The sequence below is a fragment of the Oncorhynchus keta genome, chromosome 11, assembly GCF_023373465.1.
Source record: "Oncorhynchus keta strain PuntledgeMale-10-30-2019 chromosome 11, Oket_V2, whole genome shotgun sequence".
NCBI classification, from domain to species: Eukaryota; Metazoa; Chordata; class Actinopteri; order Salmoniformes; family Salmonidae; genus Oncorhynchus; species Oncorhynchus keta.
Window position 1 is genome coordinate 50,250,542 of NC_068431.1, and position 24,497 is coordinate 50,275,038.

Below are 24,497 nucleotides of genomic sequence, written 5' to 3' on the forward strand. Positions count from 1 at the left end.
GTACTGCATATTAACCCTGGATTGCTGATGTTATGCATTGGCCATTGAGAGGATATGAAGCAACTGGTCGGCCATATTGGCACTACCCAGTAGGAGCAGTCCTCCATAGGAATTAATGGAATTAAATGTTTCAAGGACAAAATGACATCTATTTAGGTATATTTGTGTTATAGTGGGGACAGTAACATTAGTACTCTCTAAGAAAATACTTAAAGGAAAATGTTTTATGTAGTTACACAATGTGTAAATAAATACACAATGATTAACTAAAACTTGACTATATATACACGGTGCATCAGTACTGAGTCGATGTGCAGGGGTGAGAGGTAATTGAGGTAGATATGTACATATACTGTAGGTAGGGATAAAGTGACTAGGCAACAGGACCAGCAGCAAATGTGATGAGTAAAAAGAGTTATCAAAAAGATTCAATGCAGATAACTAAGTAGTTAAGCAATAGCTACCCGGACTAACTATTTAGCAGTCTTATGGCTTGGGGGTAGAAGCTGCCGTATGGTGTCAGAGAGTCTTTGACAATTTTTAGGGCCTTCCTCTGACACCGCCTGGTATAGATGTCCTGGATGGCAGGGAGCTTGGCCCCAGTGATGTACTGGGCCGTAAGCAATACCCTCCTCTCTGTAGCGTCTTGTTGTTGGATGCCAAGCAGTTGTCATGCCAAGAGGTGATGCAGCAAGTAAGATGCTCTCAATGGTGCAGCTGTATAACTTTTTGAGGATCTGAGGGACCATGCCAAATCTTTTCAGCCTCCTGAGGGGGAAGAGGCATTGTCGTACCCTCTTCATGACTGTGTTGGTGTGTGTGGACCGTGATAATACCTTAGTGATGTGGACACAGAGGAACTTGAAGCTCTCAACCTGCTCCACTACAACCCTGTCGATGTGGATGTGGGCGTGCTTGGCCCTTTGTTTCTTGTAGTCCACAATCATCTCCTTTGTTTTGATCACATTGAAGGAGAGGTTGTTGTCCTGCCACCACACTGCCAGGTCTCTGACCTCCTCCCTGTAGTCCTACCACGTGTCGTCAGCAAACTTAATGATGGAGCTGGAGTTGTGTGCGGCAACACAGTCGTGCGTGAACAGTGAGTACAGGAAGGGACTAAACACAGACCCCTGAGGGGCCCCAGGGGTCACATTACACATTTAGTAATGACAGAATGCATTTGAAACTTCACACATGGTAACACTTTCGTATGATTTAATAACATTATTGCTGTAACGGCTGTCGTTGGAATGAGACCAAAGGGCAGCGTGGGAAGTGTTCATGATTTAATGTTCAAAAAACACTCAAACAAAATGACAAAAGGTGAAAACGAAAGCGCCAAGTTCTGTCAGGAGAAAAACACTAAACAGAAAACAACATCCCACAAAACCCAAATGGAAAATGACAACTTATATATGATCCCCAAACAGAGACAACGATAGACAGCTGCCTCTGATTGGGAACCACACTAACATAGAAATAAGGAAACTCGAATGCCCATCCTAGTTACACCCTGACCTAACCAAAATAGAGAATAAAAACCTCTCTATGGCCACGGCGTGACAATTGCATTGATAGGAGTGGGGGAAAGGTGCTTGTGGTTGTTAATTGATAAGCACATCAAAGAGGGCATTAACGATAAGTAATAAAATAAATATGGCACTTCTAAAAGCCTATTTCACACCATAGCCTGCTGAATTTTCAAGATAACTTTTATTTCATTTGGATTTCGGCACAAAGGAAATAGTGCCACTGACTCGCCCATGGATTGCTGTATCAGCATTGTCTCAATGAAGAGTTCGGCGTTTGACTAGCCATATGCGACAAGCATGCACAGTTACTAGCCTGCTAGAGTTAGCGCAGGAGGATGCAGTGTTGCCAACTTAGCGACTTTGTCGCTATATTTAGTGAGTATTCAGAGCACTCTAGCGACACATTTTCAAAAAAGCAACTAGCAACAAATCTAGCAACTTTTTCTGATGTTATTGGAGACTCTGACGTGAAAGTACGTATCGTTCTTACTCTTCTCAACGAGCAGCGGCTGCTGTCGTGGGCCCAGTCCTCACGCAGCAGTCCCTCCCAGCTGCAGTCAGAGCAGGAGATGTTCACCACTCCTTGTCCAGACTGCAAATTAATTGTACATGCAGGAAGCCACTGCTGGCTGATCCCGCCATGGCTTACATTCAGGGCGGGATGTTAATGTAAAAAACTAAACAAAAAAAACGTTTTTTTAAATAAAATAAAAAACTAAGTAACTCCACCAGAGTATCTCTTTTGGGTCACTTTTGCCGGTTCCAAGCCCGGATAAAGGAGGAGGGTTGGAATTGTGACATTGAAAAAAACTAGAATCGACAGAAGAAAGTTAATTTGTATAGTTCTAAACATATTTAGGGTGTTTTTTTACTCACTTTTGACTCTCCCACGATATTCTTCCTCTCTCCTACAGCGTCCATCACAATTACATGCACATTCCTCATGTCTTACTCATTGTTAGAAAAAAGTTTGGTCCAAATCAGATGTTAGGTACTATTATTATTTAATATTATATGAATCCTATAAATTAAAATAAATGGCTTCTGGAAAGCTTATCTTGTCTTCTTTCTAACTGCAGAAATGATTTCAGAACAATCTGAGATGGCTTGCTGAAATGACATGGAAAAAGATCCACTTACAAAAGAAATAGCTTACTATTGAAAATGTACTTTAATCTTGTTGCAACATAATATCCAACAAAAAAAATATTGATTGTGGATGCTCTATCAGAAAGCTATTGGAATCCTATTGGACTGCTGTCTTTCATGGACATCAAAAGTAGACTCACCCTAACGGATCCTGTAGGATTCTCGCAATGCTGTAAGATTTTGTATCACCTCTATCAGAATCCTATTAGTGTATAGCTATGTTTTGAGGGGAAAAAATCCTTAAGTAACATAAATATATATACAATTCCCATCAACGAAATGTATTTAAATCCTATAGGAGAACAAAAAAACTCGAAATCCTATAGGATTCAAATACAACGATCCAATTAGAATGCAATTAGAATCCGATAGAACATTTTTTATCAGATTTTGGAACCAGTACTATTTGACTCCGATAGGATTCTATCCTATATTATTTTATATACAATAATCTCATTGAAAAATCCTATCAATGTGCTGAAGTCTGGTCCGGACTATGGATAATATAATAATAATATATGCCATTTAGCAGACGCTTTTATCCAAAGCGACTTACAGTCATGTGTGCATACATTCTACGTATGGGTGGTCCCGGGAATCGAACCCACTACCCTGGCGTTACAAGCGCCATGCTCTACCAACTGAGCTACAGATGGATCACATATGCCCACTCCCCCGACTGTCTGTGCCCTTCACCACTTTATGTAACCCTCTCTAATATCTGCCTCCCTATCTGTCCTTTCTTCTGTCCTGTCAACAAAAATACTATAAAATAACTCAGATCTCCCCCCAAAAAAGTCAGTTGGCTTTATGCCTAATAACCCCAGTCAATCTACTCTGCCCCTAATCTTGTAGGCTGTAGTTTTGAGCCAGTTACTCTTGATTAGTTCGTTAGTATAAGAACTAAATGGACCTCAGAAAGTCATAATGATCATGACAGGAAAGAAAGCCAAGACTAAGATAATAAAATGTTCCAAGTAGGCTTACCACTAAATACTTTTGATTATATAAGCATTCGTAGTCGTGATAATCACGACAACCTAAAACGAAGAAGTATGACAGATGATGATGATGAGGATGATGATTCTGATCACGATGATGATGATGATTAGGCTGTCACGCGTTATTAACGTCCTTTTTGGAAGAGGCTAGTGCCTGTATTGGGAGTAATAATACAAAATACGGGGAGTAATTCATGCGTTTCAGATTATTTAAATGTCGTTTTATTCATTTTGACTGTTTTGTTTCAATGAAATCTCTTTAAACAACTTGACACTTGCATTGTGAAGTTGGCTCCTTGGAATCTTGAGTCCCTGAATAGTGTTCTTCAGAGTCTCGCAGGCGCGGACCCGTGTGGCTGAGTGGCGGATGCGTTGTCGGTTCTTGTGGAAGGACACGGAGGGAGGTTACTCAATCTTGGTAAACTACCTCCGTTCACTTGTCATTTTGTATCACCTGCTATCAATTTGACACCTTAGAAATATGATAATTTGTATCAATGTGTGTATGTCTCGGTTATGGCAGTTTTGCTTTGCTTACAAAAACGTGGCGGAGTGGTCTGAGTATCGAACTGTTTTATGTGGTTTACAACCATGCTGAAAATATCTTCTTTACTATTACATTAAGATTACGTGTTTTACTGGACACTGAATTCACATGGTAAATGATGTTTTATATATTACCTCTCTCAATAAATCAAGTCAGCACGCTCCCTGGCTAAACGACCAGTAGTTTACGGTCAAGTAGCTTATCCTTAGTGTTTTTGTGCCACAGAGCCCCACCTGATGATAACAAAAAAAAAATCTGAAACCGCTTTACATATTCTTGTAATTCGAAGGAGAACCAGTGTGGCGTTGTTCTGCTGGTTTGAAGCTTCATTGTGCGATTTACCAAGACGGCTATATGAGTGCGAAGACGGCGAAACAAGTGACAAAGGAGGAAAAGGAATATGCAACCAGAGGTGAGTGATCAGCCTACCTAAATGACAGAATGTATAGCCTTTAGGAATGCTTTATGCCACTTTCACTGTAATGTAGGGGTTTAACATGAAGTCGGTTAATGATCTTTCAACTAAACGAATTCAGTGCGCCTCATCAATATAATATCACAACGGTTTTGACTATTATCAAGGTTACCTACACACAGTCGATACGATATGCAAATAACAAGGAGTGGATACAAATGTAAACAGTGTAGGCTAAACAGAATATACCGTGTGCATGGAGAGGAGAGACAGACACCCGGTCTGTTATGACAACTGTAGTGAGTAAACTGAGAGGTTATGGTGGTTCACTGCGAGGTGCGCGTTCTGGACAAATATTTATGTCATGAACAGAATCTCCGCGGGAAACGCCGCAATGGACGCTGGGAAAATAAAATTGCCATGGAGACAAAGGAGGTAGTAGACCGCGAGTTCTCACTGCTTTCACTACAGGGAGTACACCAAATGATGTATATAAACCCTGGATTGCTGATTCTATGTATTGGCCATTGAGAGGCTTTGAAGCCACCGGTCGGCCATGTTGACACTCCCCAGTTAATGTATTTAAGTATTTTTTTGTTGTAGTGGGGACAGTAAAATTAGTAATCTCTAAAAAAATATATTTGTATATATTTTTCCCTTTTGCATTTTTAAGTTTGCAATAAGTTGTCTGAAATAGAATAAATGTGGCAAAAAAATAATGTAGACGTTAATAAATGTATTTCTATTAGGTTCCAAAATATTTTTACACTGTGGGGGAGTGCCAAGATGGAGGCACGGTGGCTTCAGCACAGCGCCCCTTAATAGTCATCTAGTATATATATATAATTCATTGAGTAGACCTCTACAGGGAGTAGACCTAACAGGGTTTAGACCAGGAGCTCTCATAATGACATCATATTCATACATTAGAAAAACAATGGTTCATTCATAGCATTCACATGACTAGAATGACTAAATAGTAGCCTAGGTGGCTACTAGGTAAATGTAGCTACTCAGAGTAAGGATAAATCAAAACAGTTATCTGGTAAGGGTACAACAAAACATCTCTGCTCTCTCTCTCTCTCTTTGTCTCTCGCTCTCTCTCTTTCTCTGGTAGAAGGTTAGAGGTCATTTAGCCAGTTTCTAAGGACCCCAAAGGATCTTGAATTTTTAGACTTTGCAGCGGATTAAGTTAGTGTAGACTGTAGACACAAAGTAATTGAACGTTTATAAAATCATGTGAATTAAGGAGGTTAAATAAAGTGCAGATAAAGGAACAGAACGGTTGATAACATAAGGATTTGAAGTTGAGATGATGCCACTTTCAATTGCCTTTTTCCTTAAAGGATACTAAAGGTGGGTATCTTCGGTAATGTTTCAGCTCAGCATCCATACTCAATTTTTCCAGACGGACTGTCAAAGGGGTGTTTTGTGTTGTGTTTCAGGCTCCAACATCTTGAATAAACAAATGTTTTTATATATATTTTTTGTCCCATATGAATTGGTGCTTTAAAGCCCTGTTCTACGCTTTAGACATGAACACAAATGACTGTCAATTGTGACAGCGTAAGCCACATTATTGTGGACTGTTATTCGGCAGATGGAGGTCTGCCTCTGCCCATAGCCACAGCAGACCCTAGAGCTGCAAGACTGCTGTCTCTCACCGCCCACTGATCATGTGTGGACACTAACATATCTATCCTGGCAGTTTATCATCAGCATTAAAGTGTAGGAAGCTGGAGATAATGTAACTCACCGCAATTTAACTACATGCATATATTTTTGGATTCTGATTATTACCGTTTCAACGTATCCATTTATGCCAACTGATCATTTATCCAAAAACACAAAGCAAATTTTGTATGGACAAACTAGAGGTATCACAAAGGCTTTTGTTGAAGACATTTAAATCCCATTTACACCAAAAACCCTATGTCCAAACTCCTTCGCCACCGGGTTACACATGACAGGAGCCCATCGACATGTGTCTTGGCAGCACAGTCACTCACCCTGAGTACTGGCAGTGCCTAGTCACAATTTTCCAGGCCAAATGGTGTGCATTACCTCCAGGAGAAAGATGCTCGGGCAAAAAGATAATGGACACGGGTGTTCTTCCTTGAACTCGCAGGATATTCTGCTGTCTCTGGTGAGAAAGGGTTATATAAATCCATGTCTTACTGTGTGTGTGTGCAGTATGTGTATTGTTGGTGCACAATCTAACTCATTTTATGGTAGGATATATTATAACCACGGTGCAAGACCCTGGATTATGTTCGGTTACGGCAGGATTCTAGCCAATCTGTGGAGGTGGAGATTATTGAGTCCCCCTGCCGTAATACGTGTCACAAAATCTTCTGCTGTCGATTGAAGCAAGCCATCAGAATGGGAAGAGAAATCTCTCCTGAGGGTTTGTCCATGAAAATGTCATGTTTGCACCTGGTTTGTCTTTTTGATATACATCTTTGGGCTTTGCTTGAATTCAGTTGTCCTTTGAATGGCATGTTGATTTCATTCAACAGGATTAGGATGTGCTTTTCCCCCGGCATTGGAACCCCCCTAACCCCAGCCTGGATGCACCACAGTAAACCTTCAATGCTTTTTTTCCTTCATGGGAGAAGTAGTAGGTGATGATGTCTTGGGACCACATTTTTGTTTGTACATAAAGTGTGTCAGAGTAGTAGTGCTGATCCTAGATCAGTACTCACATCCTGACCCACTTTATGAATATGGACCCTGGAGCCCCACTCACTCCTAGATGATTTTACTTTCATTTGGCTCCATCTAGTGGAGAGTGTTCCAGTTTGACGAGTTACAACTCAACGGGGATAAGTTATCACCAGTTTGTAATACTGCACATACGAGGGCATACCTGGTATGCTGGTGTCCTTATAGCCTACCTTGAAAATACAATCTGTAGACTAAAGAATCTGAATCGGATTGGAAAAGAACGCCCCTGCCCTGAGATTAAGTTAAATGGTAGAGATTTAATGGTAGGAATGAATGGAAATGGTTTCCGGGAAGATGGCTATTGTGTCTACCTTAATGTTTTCCCCCAATGACTGTGGAAATGTTTGTGGTCAGTTAGACTTTCTATTAGAGTTACCTAATGATAGACAGGGTCGCAAATATGACTGCAGCTTACAGATTGTAGTTTATATATACTATATAGCCCACTCCCCGCACTAATTATGACTCATTCTAATGATTAAAATATGTTTTTTTCATTTGATCATGTCTCTAATGCAAAACCGTTGGCCTACTGTTCACCAGGATGACGACCATCTGTGTCGTAAAAGGAAGAAAGAGCACGTTAATATAATAATAGGTCTAATAAGACTTCCTTACTACTTCTGGATTTAATGAGTTGCGAGTCAAATCTTTAAAGCTGGAATCCTTAATGGTGAAACTGCCACGTTCGTTTGCGATATTACAACAAAGAAGTTACTCCAGAAAATGAACACTTGCAATAGAACAGACGCATGTATGTACTGTACATTTTGTTTGCCATGATGCGCAACGTTCCTCCAGCGCTCCCCACCTCTGCTTCATCAAAATAAATTTTAAAAATAACAACTGCTGTGGGGCAGAAAGTGGCTCTGTTCCCCCCTAGTGCAGAATCCATCTTTACGGGGGGTGGATTGCTTGGCTTCCCCTTTATTTCCACGGCTGTTGTGGGAGGTGTTGTAGTCTATGTTATGGATACCTGCGATCTATATGATGTTTAGATCAATTCAGCCATGAAGACATCAATGTCACAGTCCATAACATTCACACTTTACAGTATATTTAATGCCAGGGTGAATACAATGAACATTTGCCATAACAAAGGATCGACTTCCAAGCCAGTATATGCCATGTTATGTTTGTAAAGGGGTTCCCATACCTTCCTGCACATTAGCGTAGGCTACAGTGGCCCAGTGATATGCATGTTTTTTTCCCCCGATCAGCGATACCTTGGGATAAATCATTAACGAGCGTTTCTAAAGTCATAATAATGGCCTTCCACTAATGCTCTATAATGATATCCTATCACAACCACGTGCACAAATTTAATGGATGGAATGCCTTTGAGAATTGTCGGTTTAAACTTCGAAAAGTCCTGCTGAAACATTAACAAAGGACTCTTCCTTGGCGAAGCATGACTTTCCCTCTGCGGAGATCAGCATCAGGTACGCTCACTTAAATACCTTTTATTGTTACAATATTGAATCATCTTTATGTTTCTAAAATAAAATAGCAAAAAATGAGTTTTTGGGGGGAGGAGGCCCCGATTTAGCTAAAAAAGCATCGTACTTTTTCCATTCAATTGAATCAAATATTAGGCCTAGCCCACACTCTCAAACCCTTTTGGGTTCCATGTAGACTCTGTGAAAAGGGTTCTTCATGGAACCCAAAAAGGTTCTATGTTGAACCAAAAGGGTTTTTACCTGGAAACAAAATGTGTTCTTCAAAGAGTTATCCTATGGGGACAGCCGCAGAACCCTTTTAGGTTCTAGAAAGCACCTTCCTTTCTAAGAGTGTACTGAGCCTACATAGCCTAATGCTCTTGTTGGCATACTGTAGGTAGAAATAGGTTGACGTAGTTTTCCCCTCCTGGAGTGCCTGTTGTGAGTATGAGTGTTGTCTACGGTGCTGATCTTAGAGTAACGATTCCTGTCCCTGGTGCTGATCTTGTGACGTTTTTGCTCAAGGTGCTAATGTAGTGACATTCCCTGTCAAATATAATTGAATGGGTATTTCATAGAAATAGTAGTGTACGTTTGCGCTGTCCAAGGTGCTAAAGTTAAGTGGCGCTCCCTGTCCAAGGCACTGAAGTCATAAGTGATACTCCCTTTCCAATGTCCTGAAGTGACATTGCGTTGCCTTCCTGCGATATGTGATGTTAAAACATTGATCTATTCACAGTTTAACTGTTGTTGTTGGTATGGGTGAGGTTGTTATTTTACTGTTGATACGAGAAGGCAAGAATTAGGTCATTCTAAGTGTGAGTGATTCTCTATGAACTGCAGGTGATGCAATTGAAGAAATGATCTGTGTTAAGGGCCTTAGAGAAGGCAATTGAACACCAGAGGAACGTAAACAGAAAATCAAAACAACAGTGCCACTAGTATAAACCTAGATTTATACCACGAATCAAAGCAACTAAAGGGCTTTAAAGTAGGGTTATACTTTTATGGAAATCATTCATCCAAATACAAAGAAAGTTATAATAGGGGAAAGTTATACTAGCCTACGTGGACATTTTATTTCACATTAGATCTCATTAAATCTCAATCGAATAATATGATTGGTTATGCTTTAATTATTCATCCAAATAAAACCAGGAGACGCCACTCATTAGTAGGATATATGTCGCCAAATCCGAAACCACAAATAAATTGAAATGCATTTCAATCTGATGACGGGTGTGGTTGTTACCTGAGGGAAGACAGGCACGGCGTTGACGTTAGATAGATTTGACCTCAGGATGAAGACCTATACCATAGTCCTTCTGGAAACCGATGAGATCTCGGTTTATGTTCTCGGCGCTTCGGGAATGCACCGATTGAATGAACCTTTTGGAAAGTATATTATGCAGATTCATATCACATGACCACATCCCAGTTGGAGAGGGGACGGACAGGGAGGTGAATGAGGCATGATCTGCCGCAAACAAGTTAGTCTTAGCAGAAAACACTCAACTGGACACACCTCCCTCTCCTGATTATTTTTGCGATGAGGACATATGCGACATCAGAGCTATCTATATATATCCCTGGATTTATACGATACAACGTTTTCTTGAATTGTTTTTGGATCCGCGTTTCATGCCTGTCATATGCTTGTATTCAGTTACCTGTTTCTCCTAATCAATTTGGACAAGACTCCTGTCTATTGCGCAATTCATACCGCAGAGTTAGGGAGGTGAAAGGAGTAATGGCACCACTAGTATTCTGCCAGCAGCACAAGTTATGGCGTCACTTTTATATGGTCATGAGCAAACCTTCAAAATATAAGCCCACCATGAAGACATCAATGTCACAGTCCGTGACATTCTCCATTCACAGTACATTTAATGCCAGGGTGAATAAAATTAACATTTTCCATAACAAAGGATAGACTTCTAAGCCAGTATATGTTTGTAAAGGGGTTAAATTTACCTTCCTGCATGTGAGGTTGAAAAGTGTCCGAATTGCCCTTTAATAATGAAATTATATTTAAATATACATTTGTTATTTATTTAATGTAGTGGTGGGCACCAATTTTGATAAGTCGATATCGATATTGTTTGATATCGATATGAGCAAAGCGTATCGTGATATTGGTTTATTCTTCAGTGTTCTGTAAAAAAAAAGCTTACATAACTCTTCCTGCATGCGCAACGCCCTCCAACAGACCTTCTCACAGGCTGCTTCTCATTCTTTAAAAACCTCCACTAAAATTGAAACAGGTTCCTTAGCATACTTAGTTGCCTGCTGATGGGCCATTAACTGTGGATGGTATTTGGATTGTATTTCAAACTGTTTAGATATAGGTTTATGCCACCATAACACACCTGGCCCAATGGGAAATCCACAAGCAGTTGTCTGGACTATACAGAAACATTCAACACAGTCGCAATGTGTTATTCTACAAACCGACATATCAATATTGAATCGAAAAATGCAATTGATGTCGATATAGATTTTCCATATCGGTGCCCATCATTCATTGTATTTATTTATTCAATGAGTGATTGAAACGAATCGTAGAGTGTGTTAGACCATGCATTTTTAGCCTAAACATTTTATGAAACGGGGGACTGAAATGAATGAATGTATCCCAGTGTGTTAAAACGGGAATTAACTGACACGTTTTATTAAATAAATTCCAGTGCTTCTCATAATATTTTCTCTTTCGACTGTTATTGTGGATTGTCTGACGTAATGCACTTTAAACTCAGAAAAAATGCATTTGCTGACCTTCATAGACAATCACCATAATATAGATTGTAAATTATCTTCTCTCTGTTTTTGTTTTTGAAAACGAGTTAATAGACCTTTACTGTATACTGCTAACCTTGTTAGGTAAGCAACACATAAAGGCCTGTAACTTGTAAATAATTGTGTCCATTGCTGTTCTGAAAGCGTGATTATACTGTGTACTAATAGCCTGCTTGATATTCATTACGTTTACCTTGTAAATAAACATGTTTTTCATTTTGAATAAAATGTTTGCAAAGTGCGTTTGTTTTTTGAGTGTTGATAAGTTCTGCGTGGATATCGGCATTGACTTCAGGACCAGGGATAGCACCAGATCATTGTAAGGCGGTTTAACCTACAATGTTCCTATTAAGTAGTTGAATTACTGAGGGTTGTTGATAGAGGTCGTCCTCATACATTTCAGACCCACATTTCAAGACACGGGTACTCTACTTTAGAAAAAAATCGACAGTCAAAAATGTCTTCGGTGTTTCAAGTGCAGCGTCATCAATGAATTGCAGTGCATTGAGGAGGAAGAGAAGAAAGTGCTGCTGGGTATTTAGATCACATTTCCTCATGAAATAACACCATACATAGATTCTACAGACCCCACTGAGTAATCCCAACCCCCTTTTTACCTCGGCACATTGGATCGCTTTTTCTATAGAAGTCAAAATGTTATTTATACACAGTGTATGGAGAGGGTGGATTAAGGAGTCACTAGCACTCTGTATTAAACCCATTACCCAGACCAATTTAAGTTTTGCAGACTCTATTGAGTAATTCCAGTTACATATATTTGTATTTTATTAAAAGTGTATTTCTTTAAATATAGTCGACACAATAGCTTTCAACGTACCAGTATTGGTGTAAGCCTTCTAAAGTGGTTGCAATGCTGTGAAAAACATTTGCACTGCACTAGAGTACTAAATATATATATATTTCTAAAGTTTAGCGTGTCTTTGCAGGGGGACTCTTATTTTTAAATCAAATAAAAACCTGTGCTCATGCAGCCAGCATAATATCCTGCTGCTAGGAGAACGGTAATAGGGGAACCTCTGCACCAAAATGAGGCTAGACTCTCTCTCTCTCTCTCTCTCTCTCTCTCTCTCTCTCTCTCTCTCTCTCTCTCTCTCTCTCTCTCTCTCTCTCTCTCTCTCTCTCTCTCTCTCTCTCTCTCTCTCTCTCTCTCCCTCTCTCCCTCCCTCCCTCTCTCTCTCTCTCTCTCTCTCTCTCTCTCTCTCTCTCTCTCTCGCTCTCTCTCTCTCTCTTCACAGCATAACATACATGATTTTTATACCTCATGGCTTTAACAGGTTCTATTTACCATAAGCCATACTGTATGTGACATTGGCTCCAACCCGGAGGAGAGGATTGCTTGTGGTTGCTGCATCAATGGCACACACAACTATGACAAGAGTTGTTTCCTTGACTGAAAAACAATTTGAGGACTGCATTTTTCTCACGTAGACTGGACACATCACAGCCATTGTGTGCATGCAAGAGAAGCTGCGGTGATCAACAACAAATCAAATGTATGAATTGGAGGGACTAGCTGTTGATTCACAGCTGAAGGTCTTTCTGCTTGGACTGTCCAGAATCTTCTTTTCCAGCTTTGACAATTCAAATGTGTAGGCTAATATAATGCTTTTATTACACACCTGAAGGCTACCATGGATTATTTGGTTGACTTAAAAACAATACCACAAAGACTCCATTGGATAATATTCATTGTTTGGTGAGCGGAGGATCTCAAATTTTCTCCTGGGACGTTTTGTCATCACCAAGCCGCCAAGCTGGCTATGGCCGCGGCGATCGCCAGCTCCCTCATTCGGCAGAAGAGGCAGGCGAGGGAGCGGGAGAAGGCGAATGCCTGCCGCTGCGCAAGCAGTCCGGATAATTGCAAAGCAGGGGACAGGGGACCCTGTGAGAAACCCAGCAAGCTGAACGTGTTCTCACGCGTCAAACTCTTTGGCTCTAAGAAACGGAAGAGAATAAGGCGACCAGGTGTGATCTTTCGACTTAACACAAAACAAAACGGTTATCATAACCATCATCATCATCAGCGGTGTAGTGATGCCTGGAGAAGTGGGTATACTTTCATTTTGCTAATAATTTCCCAAACGGTCAGCCCGGAAAAAGGAAAGGTGCCCTGTGTGAAAAATTCTATGAGAAACAGTGACCTAAAATGATGAATCCCATATTGGTCTTTCACAGTCAGGCCAACCCAAGCCGTACTGTGCAATTAGGCTAATTGTAGGCCTACTATTGAAACAGATAAATGAGGCTGTCAGAAATGTACAGGTTTAGCATTTTTCCCATTTTCTTCAGGTTTTTGGTCTCACAGTCACACTTTTTTAATAGAAAAAAAAAGACAACATTTCATGTTCTAAGTCGATAACAAACCTTAAACCACATCAGGAGACCATTTTTGAGGTTTGGGAAAAATATAAGAATTTTTGATTTTTAAGTGTAGTTACCCTTTAATTCAAGTGTGCAGGCACCTAGCACTGTTGTTTGGTCAGTGGTGTTTCTGTAGCACATAAGATGGAGTTTGCCAAAGAAATTGCCAATGGGATTGATGCAAATAATCATGATATCATTCTGCCAGGTAGGCATAGGCTACTTTGTAGCTATTTAATATTTAATTGAGAAGGTTTATGGGAAAGCCTTTTCCGTCTACCAGAAGCCGGTTAGGCCTATCATCGCCATCGTTACATTTTTCCTGTTCCTTAATTGTTGAAACCTGGATGTTTTACTTTGTATTATGAGGCATGTCTTACCTTGCTTTAAAGTAGCCTATAGCCAAAATCCCACCATAGAAACATGGAGGCAAGTATTTTATAAAGACTTCCTCATTATGCGTTCTCCTGTTCTATTGGTTTTCTTTCCACTTTCTTTCATTGTCTAGCAGCCAAAGGCATTTATCCTAGTCATATTAGCATCCCATGATAGTTGTTGCATCTTTAGATCTCCCCTCTTCCTAAATGTATGCTCACGTGCAGTACACATTTTTAGAACAGTATTTATCCGCAAATTGCACTTCGGAACATTTGCACATAAGGCCTACCGCTGCACCTAAAATGTGAACCAATAATAGTTGGCCAACATTTTAAGATAAACATTCTGATCTGTTCAATTAGCCTTTTTCATTGACAATGGCACGTACCTCCACCACACTACTCTGATACGCATCGTGGGGACTTACGAAGTGAGTATACGCAATGCCCGCTGAAAAACAAGTCGGTATACCCTTCACTACACCACTGATCATCACCACGAACGCCAACAGCACCACTTCTATCCCACTTTAAAGCGTGAAGACCTTGGAGTAATGGCACCTCTGTCCAAATGGTGATGTTATTGCATACAGTGGGGCAAAAAAAGTATTTAGTCAGCCACCAATTGTGCAAGTTCTCCCACTTAAAAAGATGAGAGAGGCCTGTAATTTTCATCATAGGTACACTTCAACTATGACAGACAAAATGAGAAGAAAAAAATCCAGAAAATCACATTGTAGGATTTTTAATGAATTTATTTGCAAATTATGGTGGAAAATAAGTATTTGGTCAATAACAAAAGTTTATCTCAATACTTTGTTATATAGCCTTCGATGGCAATGACAGAGGTGAAATGTTTTCTGTAAGCCTTCACAAGGTTTTCACACACTGTTGCTGGTATTTTGGCCCATTCCTCCATGCAGATCTCCTCTAGAGCAGTGATGTTTTGGGGCTCTTTCTGGGCAACATGAACTTTCAACTCCCTCCAGAGATTTTCTATGGGGTTGAGATCTGGAGACTGGCTAGGCCACTCCAGGACCTTGAAATACTTCTTACGAAGCCACTCCTTCGTTGCCCGGGCGGTGTGTTTGGGATCATTGTCATGCTGAAAGACCCAGCCACGTTTCATCTTCATCTGATGGAAGGAGGTTTTCACTCAAAATCTCACGATACATGACCCCATTCATTCTTTCCTTTACACGGATAAGTCGCCCTGGTCCCTTTGCAGAAAAACAGCCCCAAAGCATGATGTTTCCACCACCATGCTTCACAGTAGGTATGGTGTTCTTTGGATGCAGCTCAACATTCTTTGTCCTCCAAACACGAGTGAGTTTTTACCAAAAAGTTATATTTTGGTTTCATCTGACCATATGACATTCTCCCAATCCTCTTCTGGATCATCCAAATGCTCTCTAGCAAACTTCAGACAGGCCTGGACATGTACTGGCTTAAGCAGGGGGACACGTCTGGCACTGCAGGATTTGAGTCCCTGGCGGCGTAGTGTGTTACTGATGGTAGGCTTTGTTACTTTGGTCCCAGCTCTCTGCAGGTCATTCGCTTGGTCCCCCTGTGTGGCTCTGGGATTTTTGCTCACCGTTCTTGTGATAATTTTGACCCCACGGGGTGAGATCTTGCGTGGAGCCCCAGATCGAGAGAGATTATCAGTGTTCTTGTATGTCTTCCATTTCCTAATAATTGCTCCCACAGTTGATTTCTTCAAACCAAGCTGCTTACCTATTGCAGATTCAGTCTGCCCAGCCTGGTGCAGGTTTACAATCTTGTTTCTGGTGTCCTTTGACAGCTCTTTGGTCTTGGCCATAGTGGAGTTTGGAGTGTGACTGTTTGAGGTTGTGAACAGGTGTCTTTTATACTGATAACAAGTTCAAACAGGTGCCATTAATACAGGTAACGAGTGGAGGACAGAGGAGCCTCTTAAAGAAGTTACAGGTCTGTGAGAGCCAGACATCTTGCTTGTTTGTAGCTGACCAAATACTTATTTTCCACCATAATTTGTAAATAAATTCATTAAAAATCCTACAATGTCATTTTCTGGTTTTCTTTTCTCATTTTGTCTGTCATAGTTGAAGTGTACCTATGATGAAAATTACAGGCCTCTCTCATCTTTTTAAGTGGAAGAACTTGCACAATTGGTGGCTGACTAAATACTTTTTTGCCCCACTGTAAGAAAGACCTTATTTGACGACCTATTCCATCAAACTCTGGTGATCCTGCAAGTCCATGCACTCATCAATTCATTACCTCACTCGAACACTTAAGACACCAGCAATACGTTCAGTGTCATTATCGAATACGTGCACAACACCTTCACACTTCCATGCTTCTTTTGTGCATGAAATTATCATCTAAACAAGCGTTACATTCAAAATATATTGCACCGTATCCAGAAAGCTAGTGCACCTGTTTTTGAATCTATGAATGAGCTTCTTTTCTTTCTTTTTTTTTTGCATGGCCGGCCACCACGATCCCAGGTACCCATCACACTGTCTGGGTTTGTGCCATAGTGTGATGTCTATGGGATGCCTGAGGTTCCCCCCTGAAAGTTTACTACCGACTGTGAAGCCGTGGCAAACGAGTAGCGTTGGACTATAGACTTGGCATTATGTCCAATCTCTCCTCTCCTCCTCTCTTCCCTCTCCTCCTGTTCTCCCATTCTGCCTACAGAGCCCCAGCTCAAGGGGATAGTGACAAGACTGTACAGCCGCACAGGCTTCTACCTTCAGATGCAAGCTGATGGAACCATCGATGGAACCAAGGACGAGGACAACAGCCATGGTAGGACTGTGTGCATTTGACCGTGTTTTTGCCTTTAATTCGTGCCGATTTCAGATTATTGTTATGTCGAATTCAAGAAGAAATGTTGGCTTGATTTTTGTTTGCTCAAACATTTCCTGTAGCTGTATTTTCACTATTGCATATTGAGTATAATGTTTCTCTTATACAGTATACTACGCACCCTCTCTCTTTTGTATTCCACATTGCAGCTGTGTTCAATCTCATTCCTGTTGGGCTGCGAGTTGTGGCCATCCAGGGGGTTCAGACCAAACTCTACCTGGCCATGAACAACGATGGCTTTCTGTATACCTCTGTGAGTCTCCTTCCTTCCCAACCACAACATTGGGTCTCCTACACGCGACACACAGGTTGTACAGCACATTCGTAAAGTATTCAGACCCCTTTGATTTTTTTCCACATTATGTTACATTTACAGCCTTCTTCTAAAATTGATTAAATAAATGTTTTTCTTCATCAATCTACACATAATAACCCGTCCGGCCAAACTGAGCAATCGGGGGAGAAGGGCCTTGGTCAGGGAGGTGACCAAGAACCCGATGGTCACTCTGACAGAGGTCCTCTGTGGAGATGGGAGAAACTCCCAGAAGGACAACCATCTCTGCAGCATTCCACCAAACAGACCTTTATGATAGAGTAGCCAGACGGAAGCCACTCCTCAGTAAAATGCACATGACAGCCCGCTTGGAGTGTGTCAAAAGGCACCTAAAGGACTCTGACCATGAGAAACAACATTCTCTGATCTGATTGAACTATTTGGCCTGAATGTCAAGCGTTATGTCTGGAGAAAACCTGGCACCATCCCTAAGATGAAGCATGGTGGTGGCAGCATCATGCTGTGGGGATGTTTTTCAGCGCAGGGACTGAGAGACTAGTCAGGATTGAGGGAAAGATGAACGGAGCAAAGTACAGAGAAATCCTTGATGAAAACCTGCTCCAGAGAACTCAGGACCTCAGAACGTGGCAAAGGTTCACCTTCCAACAGGACAACAACCCTAAACACACAGCCAAGACAACGCAGAAGTGGCTTCGGGACAAGTCTCTGAATGTCCTTGAGTGGCCCAGCCAGAGCCCGGACTTGAACCCGATCTAACATCTCTGGAGAGACCTGAAAAATAGCTGTGCAGAGACGCTCCCCATCCAACCTGACAGAGCTTGAGGGGATCTGCAGAGAACAACAGGAGAATCTCCCCAAATACAGATGTGCCAAGCTTGTAGCGTCATACCCAAGAAGACTCGAGGATGTAATCACTGCCAAAGGTGCTTCAACAAAGTACTGAGTAAAAGCTCTGAATTCTTATGTAAATGATGATATTGATATTATAATATATAATTTCGTTTTTTTATTTTTAATACATTTGCACAAATGTCCCAAACTTTTTTTTGCTTTGTCATTATGGGGTATTGTGTGTACTGTAGATTGATGAGGGAAACAAGCAATTTAATACATTTTACAATAAGGCTGTAATGTAACAAAATGTGGAAAAAGTCAAGGGTTCTGAATACTTTCCGAATGCACTGTATATCACAGTATAGTAATTACCGGTGTTACTGAGCTAGTTGATCACATTGAAAGTCACCTTAACCGCCATGTTAATTCTATTTAAGAATCACTTGTTGCTGTGAAAACACAAGTTGGTTCCATTTGTTATGTCCCCATTGGTAACCTGCATCTTATTGAGAGGGCTGGTTTCTGGAAGAGTTGCAAGTTACCATGGAGACACATGAGTATGGCAATGCTAATGTTAACCCTCTCAAGTTGTTCTTGTTTCAGCTTTGGTAAGGTTATTTAGCAATCTGGATGGATATTGAATTTCAAACACTTTGTTTAGGTTAATTCATTATGTTTATTTATGTGTGTGTGTGTGTGTGTGTGTGTGTGTGTGTGTGTGTGTGTGTGTGTGTGTGTGTGTGTGTGTGTGTGTGTGTGTGTGTGTGTGTGTGTGTGTGTGTGTGTGTGTGTGTGTGTGTGTGTGTGTGTGTGTGTGTGTGGTCACCATGAACATTGGTGCTGCTGAATATCTCGTGCCAGAATGTGGTTTTGCATCAATCTTTACCAATGAAAGTATTGACTTTTGCCTGGCAATTGAATGAGTCAGTGTTTTCATAGCGTGCAGTTTAAAAGTCACAATCTGAGCAAGCTGTGAGAGTGATGGATGGCTCATGGTGGCTCCAAAAATCAGAGATTCCCATCCTAGGCTTATTCACAATTCAGCTCACCAGTCACAACTGAGGTTTTCGCATTGTAGATTTGCTGCCGGGCACTGTGCCGGGCACTATCCTGACTTGTACGTAAAAGGTTCCCAAGCATAGAACTGGAATTGGTCCCAACTGCATTTTAGCTCAGTCTTCTGTGTCCGCTTTCAACCCAATTCTGTCAGTGTTTCATTCCAGTTAGTTGCTTCCAACCCGTCTGTCGTCATTTACTCCCCCTTTGGGCATTCGATATGAATGGATAGCCTAGGTGAGAGCGAAATGGCTGAAACTAGGTGGAGCTCTCTCTCTCTCTCTCTCTCTCTCTCTCTCTCTCTCTCTCTCTCTCTCTCTCTCTCTCTCTCTCTCTCTCTCTCTCTCTCTCTCTCTCTCTCTCTCTCTCTCTCTCTCTCTCTCTCTCTCTCTCTCTCTCTCTCTCTCTCTCTCTCTCTCTCTCTCTCTCTATATATATATATATTTATTTATTTATTTATTTATTTATTTTCTCACATACACACATTCCCCCTCCTGTCTCTCTCTCCTCGCTGTCCCCCTCTTTAGGAGCATTTCACCCCGGAGTGTAAGTTCAAGGAGTCGGTGTTTGAGAACTACTACGTGACCTACTCCTCCATGCTCTACAGACAGCAGCAGTCAGGCAGAGCCTGGTACCTTGGCCTCAATAAAGAGGGGGTCATCATGAAGGGCAACCATGTGAAGAAGAATAAACCAGCGGCCCACTTCATCCCTAAACCACTGAAAGGCAAGTGGGCCTTTTTCTGGGAGGCTTTGTGCGTCTGTGTGGAAGTCTGTTGGTGGGAACCCTGAAGTGGCTCGTTAGAAAGACTCACCCTAGTATATTTTATTTTGGCGTTTTACGGAACAATGTTTGTCAAAAGCATAATCAAGTGTTGGGGAAGCTACTCTGGAAATATAGTTTACCAAGCTACCGGTTACTTCACACCAGCAGAAGTTCAGCTACACTAAAGCGACCCTGATGAAACACATCGTTTACTTAACTAAAGTTACTTCAACCAACCACCAAGCTGGAGCAAAATGTAATTACTACTCCCCAACACTGTGCATAATACAGCCAAACGTGAGCTCCTCTCTGCCTCTTTCTCCTCCAGTTGCCATGTACAGAGAACCCTCACTCCATGACCTGACCGAGTTCTCCCGCTCCGGCAGCGGTACTCCCACCAAGAGCCGCAGTGCATCGGCCTTGCTGAACGGAGGAGGGAAGACACTGAGCCAGAAAGAGCAGTCCACATAGCTGCGGGGAGTCCGTCTCGGGCAGAGGGCGGCTCTCCCAATCGTACAGTAAGCAGACTCAACTGATCCTCGTCCAACTGCTCAGGTGGAGAGCAAGGGAATTAGCTTAGCTTAGCGTGTACTGAAACCACTGTGACAGACTATGACATCATCAATGAAAAAATCCATGGGTTTCTGCGGGTCAAATTTGCTATGAACTTTGATACAAAAGGCCTAAACCATTTTGCTGGTCTGGAGTATATATTCTTCCTTGGATTATTCTTGAGCATATGTAGCGTATTAGCCATGTATCTCTTTCTCCAAGGGTCTTGAGAGGGAGAGTTGCTGGCCAGTATTTATGTGGTCCGTGATCGGTCGCTTCCATGCCTCCTAAATAAAAGCTATTTTTTGGGGTGTTTGAGTCCAATAAAGGTGTACATATCTGCAAGCCTTCTGCATCGGTCCTACTATCTGCCATATACATTGCTTGCCAGCCATACCAATTGCGTTAATTTGTTCCTGTGTACCAAAGACTCAAACCTGTCTCTCTGGTTTTGCTGAAGACAAAAAAAAGTCGGAAAAACTGTGGACTAATCGTACTACATACTATTTACAACATACTGTTTGGCAAAAAATGTATACAATAAGTAACACATTTCAACATACCAGGCTCACTCATACTGAAAATGCCTCATATAATGCAGAATGCAAAACTCTTCCCCTTATCTGATTATCAGCTGTTGCCAAGCACACGTTGGTTTGAAAATATGTTTCTCCCCCAATAGCATGTAGCGAACTCGTACTACATGAAACGTGAAATGACTATGACATCGTGGCATTTAAAGCGAATAACATTTTCGAAACTTGACACCCTATAACACTTTCTGTCGAACGCAAGTAGACTATGAGTAGGACACGGGGTAAATTGGACACGGCCAATGTGTGGTTTATAGGGACTTTTATAGGGACCATCTTCGGTTATTACATCCGGAAGCCTAACTAGAGACCTCTTGAGTTTTGGGAGATCTTGTTGTTTGAATAGGCCACTTATATCAACCCTTTTACAGCCTTGTGTCATTAGTAGGCTCCTTTTCCATTCTAGGGGACATAGAAAACCATGAACGTAGTTTCATAGTGTATTTAGATGTGTTTCGTCATTTGTTTACGTGTATGTGTATTACGTGCTTGCTCTCGTGTATGTGCAAGGATAATAACATAATCATCGATTTAAAAAAAATGTAAAATCAAGTGGGGGTTATTAGTGAAATGGAGGGCTCGTCCAGATAAAATGATTGTATGTATTCTCCTGCATTGTTTTTGTCTTCCTTGGGGCCAAATGCACTGAACAAAAATATAAATGCAACCTGCAACAATTTCAAAGATGTTACTGAGTTACAGTTCATGTATGGAAATCAGTCAATTGAAATGAATTCATTAGGCCCTAATCTATGGATTTCACATGACTGGGAATACAGATGTGCATCTGTTGGTCATAGATACCTTTTAAAAAAAAGGTAGGGGCATGGATTTAAAAAGAAAACTGTCAGTATCTGGTGTGACCACCATTTGCCTCATGCAGCGTGACACATCTCCTTCACATATAGTTGACCAGGCTGTTGTTAGTGGCCTGTGGAATGTTGCCCCACTCCTCTTCAATGGCTGTGTGAAGTTGCTCAATATTGTTGGGAACTGGAACACACTGTCATACACGTTGATCCAGAGCATCCCACACATGCTCAATGCGTGATATGTCTGGTAAGTATGCAGGCCTTGGAAGAACTCAGACATTTTCAGTTTCCAAGAATTGTGTACAGATCTTTGTGATATGGGACTGTGCATTATCATGCTGAAACATGAGGTGATGGCGGCGGATGAATGGCACGACAATGGGCCTTAGGATCTCGTCACAGTATCTCTGTGCATTCAAACTGCCATCGTTAAAATGCAATTGTGTTCGTTGTCCATAGCTTATGCCTTCCCATACCGTGACTCCACCTCCACCATGGGGCACTCTGTTCACAACGTTGACATCAGCAAACAGCTCAGCCTCACAACGACAGACATGCTGTCTGTTAATTAAAGTTAAAGTTAAAACTGGGACTCATCCAGAGCACACTTCTCCAGCGTACCAGTGGCCATCGAAGGTGAACAGTTGCCCACTGAATTTGGTTACAACGCCGAACTGCAGTCATGTCAAGACCCTGGTGAGGCAAACGAGCATGCAGATGAGCTTCCCTGATACGGTTTCTGACAGTTTGTGCAAACCCACAGTTTCCTCACCTGTCCGGGTGGCTGATGATCAGATGATCCTACATGTGAAGAACCCGGATGTAGAGGTCCTGGGCGGGCATGTGAGGCCATTTGGATGTACTGCCAAATTCTCTAAAACAACATAAGAGAAATTAACATTCAATTATCTGGCAACAGCTTTGGTGGACATTCCTGCAGTCAGCATGCCACTTGCACGCTCCCTCAAAAGTTGAGGCATCTGTGGCATTATGTTGTGTGACAAAATGTCACATTTTAGAGTGGCCTTTTATTGTCCCCGGCGCAAGGTGCACCTGTGTAATGCACATGCTGTTTAATCAGCTTCTTGATATGCCACATCTGTCAGGTGGATGGATTATCTTGGCAAAGGAGAAAGGCTCAGTAACAGGGATGTAAAACCAACGTGTGCACAAAACTTGAGAGAAAGAAGCGTTTTGTTGTGCGTGCCGGAACATTTCAGGGATCTTTTATTTCAGCTCACAAAACACGAGACCAACGCTTTACATGTTGCGTTTATATTTTTGTTCAGTATAGATGCTGATGTCTACCATTTGGTTTGATGCATTTATTTATTGACACTATTATTGCATGGGAGACTGTGGACCTCTGGGAACTAGCAGCATGATGTACTACTGTAGGTCTAGTGTTCTTATTATCTATCTGTTTTGGACCCTGTGTTCCAGTCTGTACCAGACTACTAGTGAATGATCCATAGCACAGACACACGTTTAATCTGGAACCTTCTTCCAGTTTGTTATTTGTTGTTCTAATGAAAAAGCACTGAATAAAATGTTTATAAGGAAATGCGATTTTGCTTATGCTGTCCCTCTTTTCCACTTGTTGATACTAGTGGCCCCTCCCACCCCAGCTATGAAAGTGTTAAACCGCTGTCATCAGTGCTAATACTGAGACTACAATATCCTGGGCGGTGTAAAATGTCCGTCCATCCGTTATGGATGGGCTAGCTAGATCATCTTCAATGAATCCTTAGGGAAGTGATACACCCCTCTTCTAGTGGTGCTAAAGACTGAGAGGCCATTAATATTGATGGTAATTCCTCACATGTTGAGATCCAAGGCCATCTCAGCGGGAGGGGTAGCCAATCACACCAGAGTGGAGCACAACTCTAGAGCTCTGCTTGAGATGGGATAGACCTCAGTACAAACAGCGTTTATAAATGTGAGTGCCCGCAAAACCGAGAAAGAGACAGAGAGGGTCAGGAGAAATTGTGCAGAATAAAATAAAATATTGGCAAAAAAACAACAACATTTGTTTTATTTTATTTGGTAGAGCATGTCTATTCGCCACGGGAATAAAGAAATGTAGTACTGTGGCGAGAGCCCTTCTGTGCAGTGAGGGTGGAGAAAGCATACAGATGTAAGATCTTAATTTGAGCCAGTTTGCTACAGCAGGAGAAAAATCTTGCAGCAACAGGAAAAGTGAATTATTATATGGCTTATAATTAATGGACATTTTTTGGGGGGGTTGATACATTTGTATTTCGAGCAAATCAAGTCTGACATTTCAAAATGGAATTACAACTTTAGAAGCTTTTTTAGACCTTGAATAAGTTAGCATTTCCCGCTGTGCGGGGGAAGATTCTCAGCAACAA

General features: G+C 41.5%; 1 protein-coding gene across 3 annotated transcripts; it reads left to right on the forward strand.

The window, feature by feature from the left end:
- Window positions 1–3,849: 3,849 nt before the first annotated feature.
- LOC118390516 (fibroblast growth factor 13-like) lies at window positions 3,850–23,694 on the forward strand. Of its 3 annotated transcripts, XM_035781164.2 has the most exons (6): window positions 3,850–4,100; window positions 4,519–4,641; window positions 17,048–17,158; window positions 17,368–17,471; window positions 19,931–20,129; window positions 20,497–23,694. In XM_035781164.2, the coding sequence occupies exons 2-6, from the start codon at window positions 4,584–4,586 to the stop codon at window positions 20,637–20,639; spliced, it is 615 nt and encodes a 204-aa protein (XP_035637057.1). In that variant the 5' UTR covers window positions 3,850–4,100; window positions 4,519–4,583; the 3' UTR covers window positions 20,640–23,694. The 3 variants fall into 3 exon arrangements, with proteins under 3 accessions (XP_035637057.1, XP_035637055.1, XP_035637056.1); XM_035781162.2 differs by lacking the exons at window positions 3,850–4,100; window positions 4,519–4,641 and adding an exon at window positions 12,874–13,673; XM_035781163.2 differs by lacking the exons at window positions 3,850–4,100; window positions 4,519–4,641 and adding an exon at window positions 12,874–13,592.
- Window positions 23,695–24,497: the final 803 nt, after the last annotated feature.

What these genes read in the sequence shown, in the direction of transcription:
- LOC118390516 (XM_035781162.2), top strand. Translation starts at nt 13,388, where the DNA reads ATGGCCGCGGCGATCGCCAGCTCCCTCATTCGGCAGAAGAGGCAGGCG. An exon ending in GGACGAGGACAACAGCCATG is followed by an intron (nt 17,159 to 17,367) that starts GTAGGACTGTGT and finishes TCCACATTGCAG; the next exon opens with CTGTGTTCAATCTCATTCCT. An exon ending in ATGGCTTTCTGTATACCTCT is followed by an intron (nt 17,472 to 19,930) that starts GTGAGTCTCCTT and finishes CCCCCTCTTTAG; the next exon opens with GAGCATTTCACCCCGGAGTG.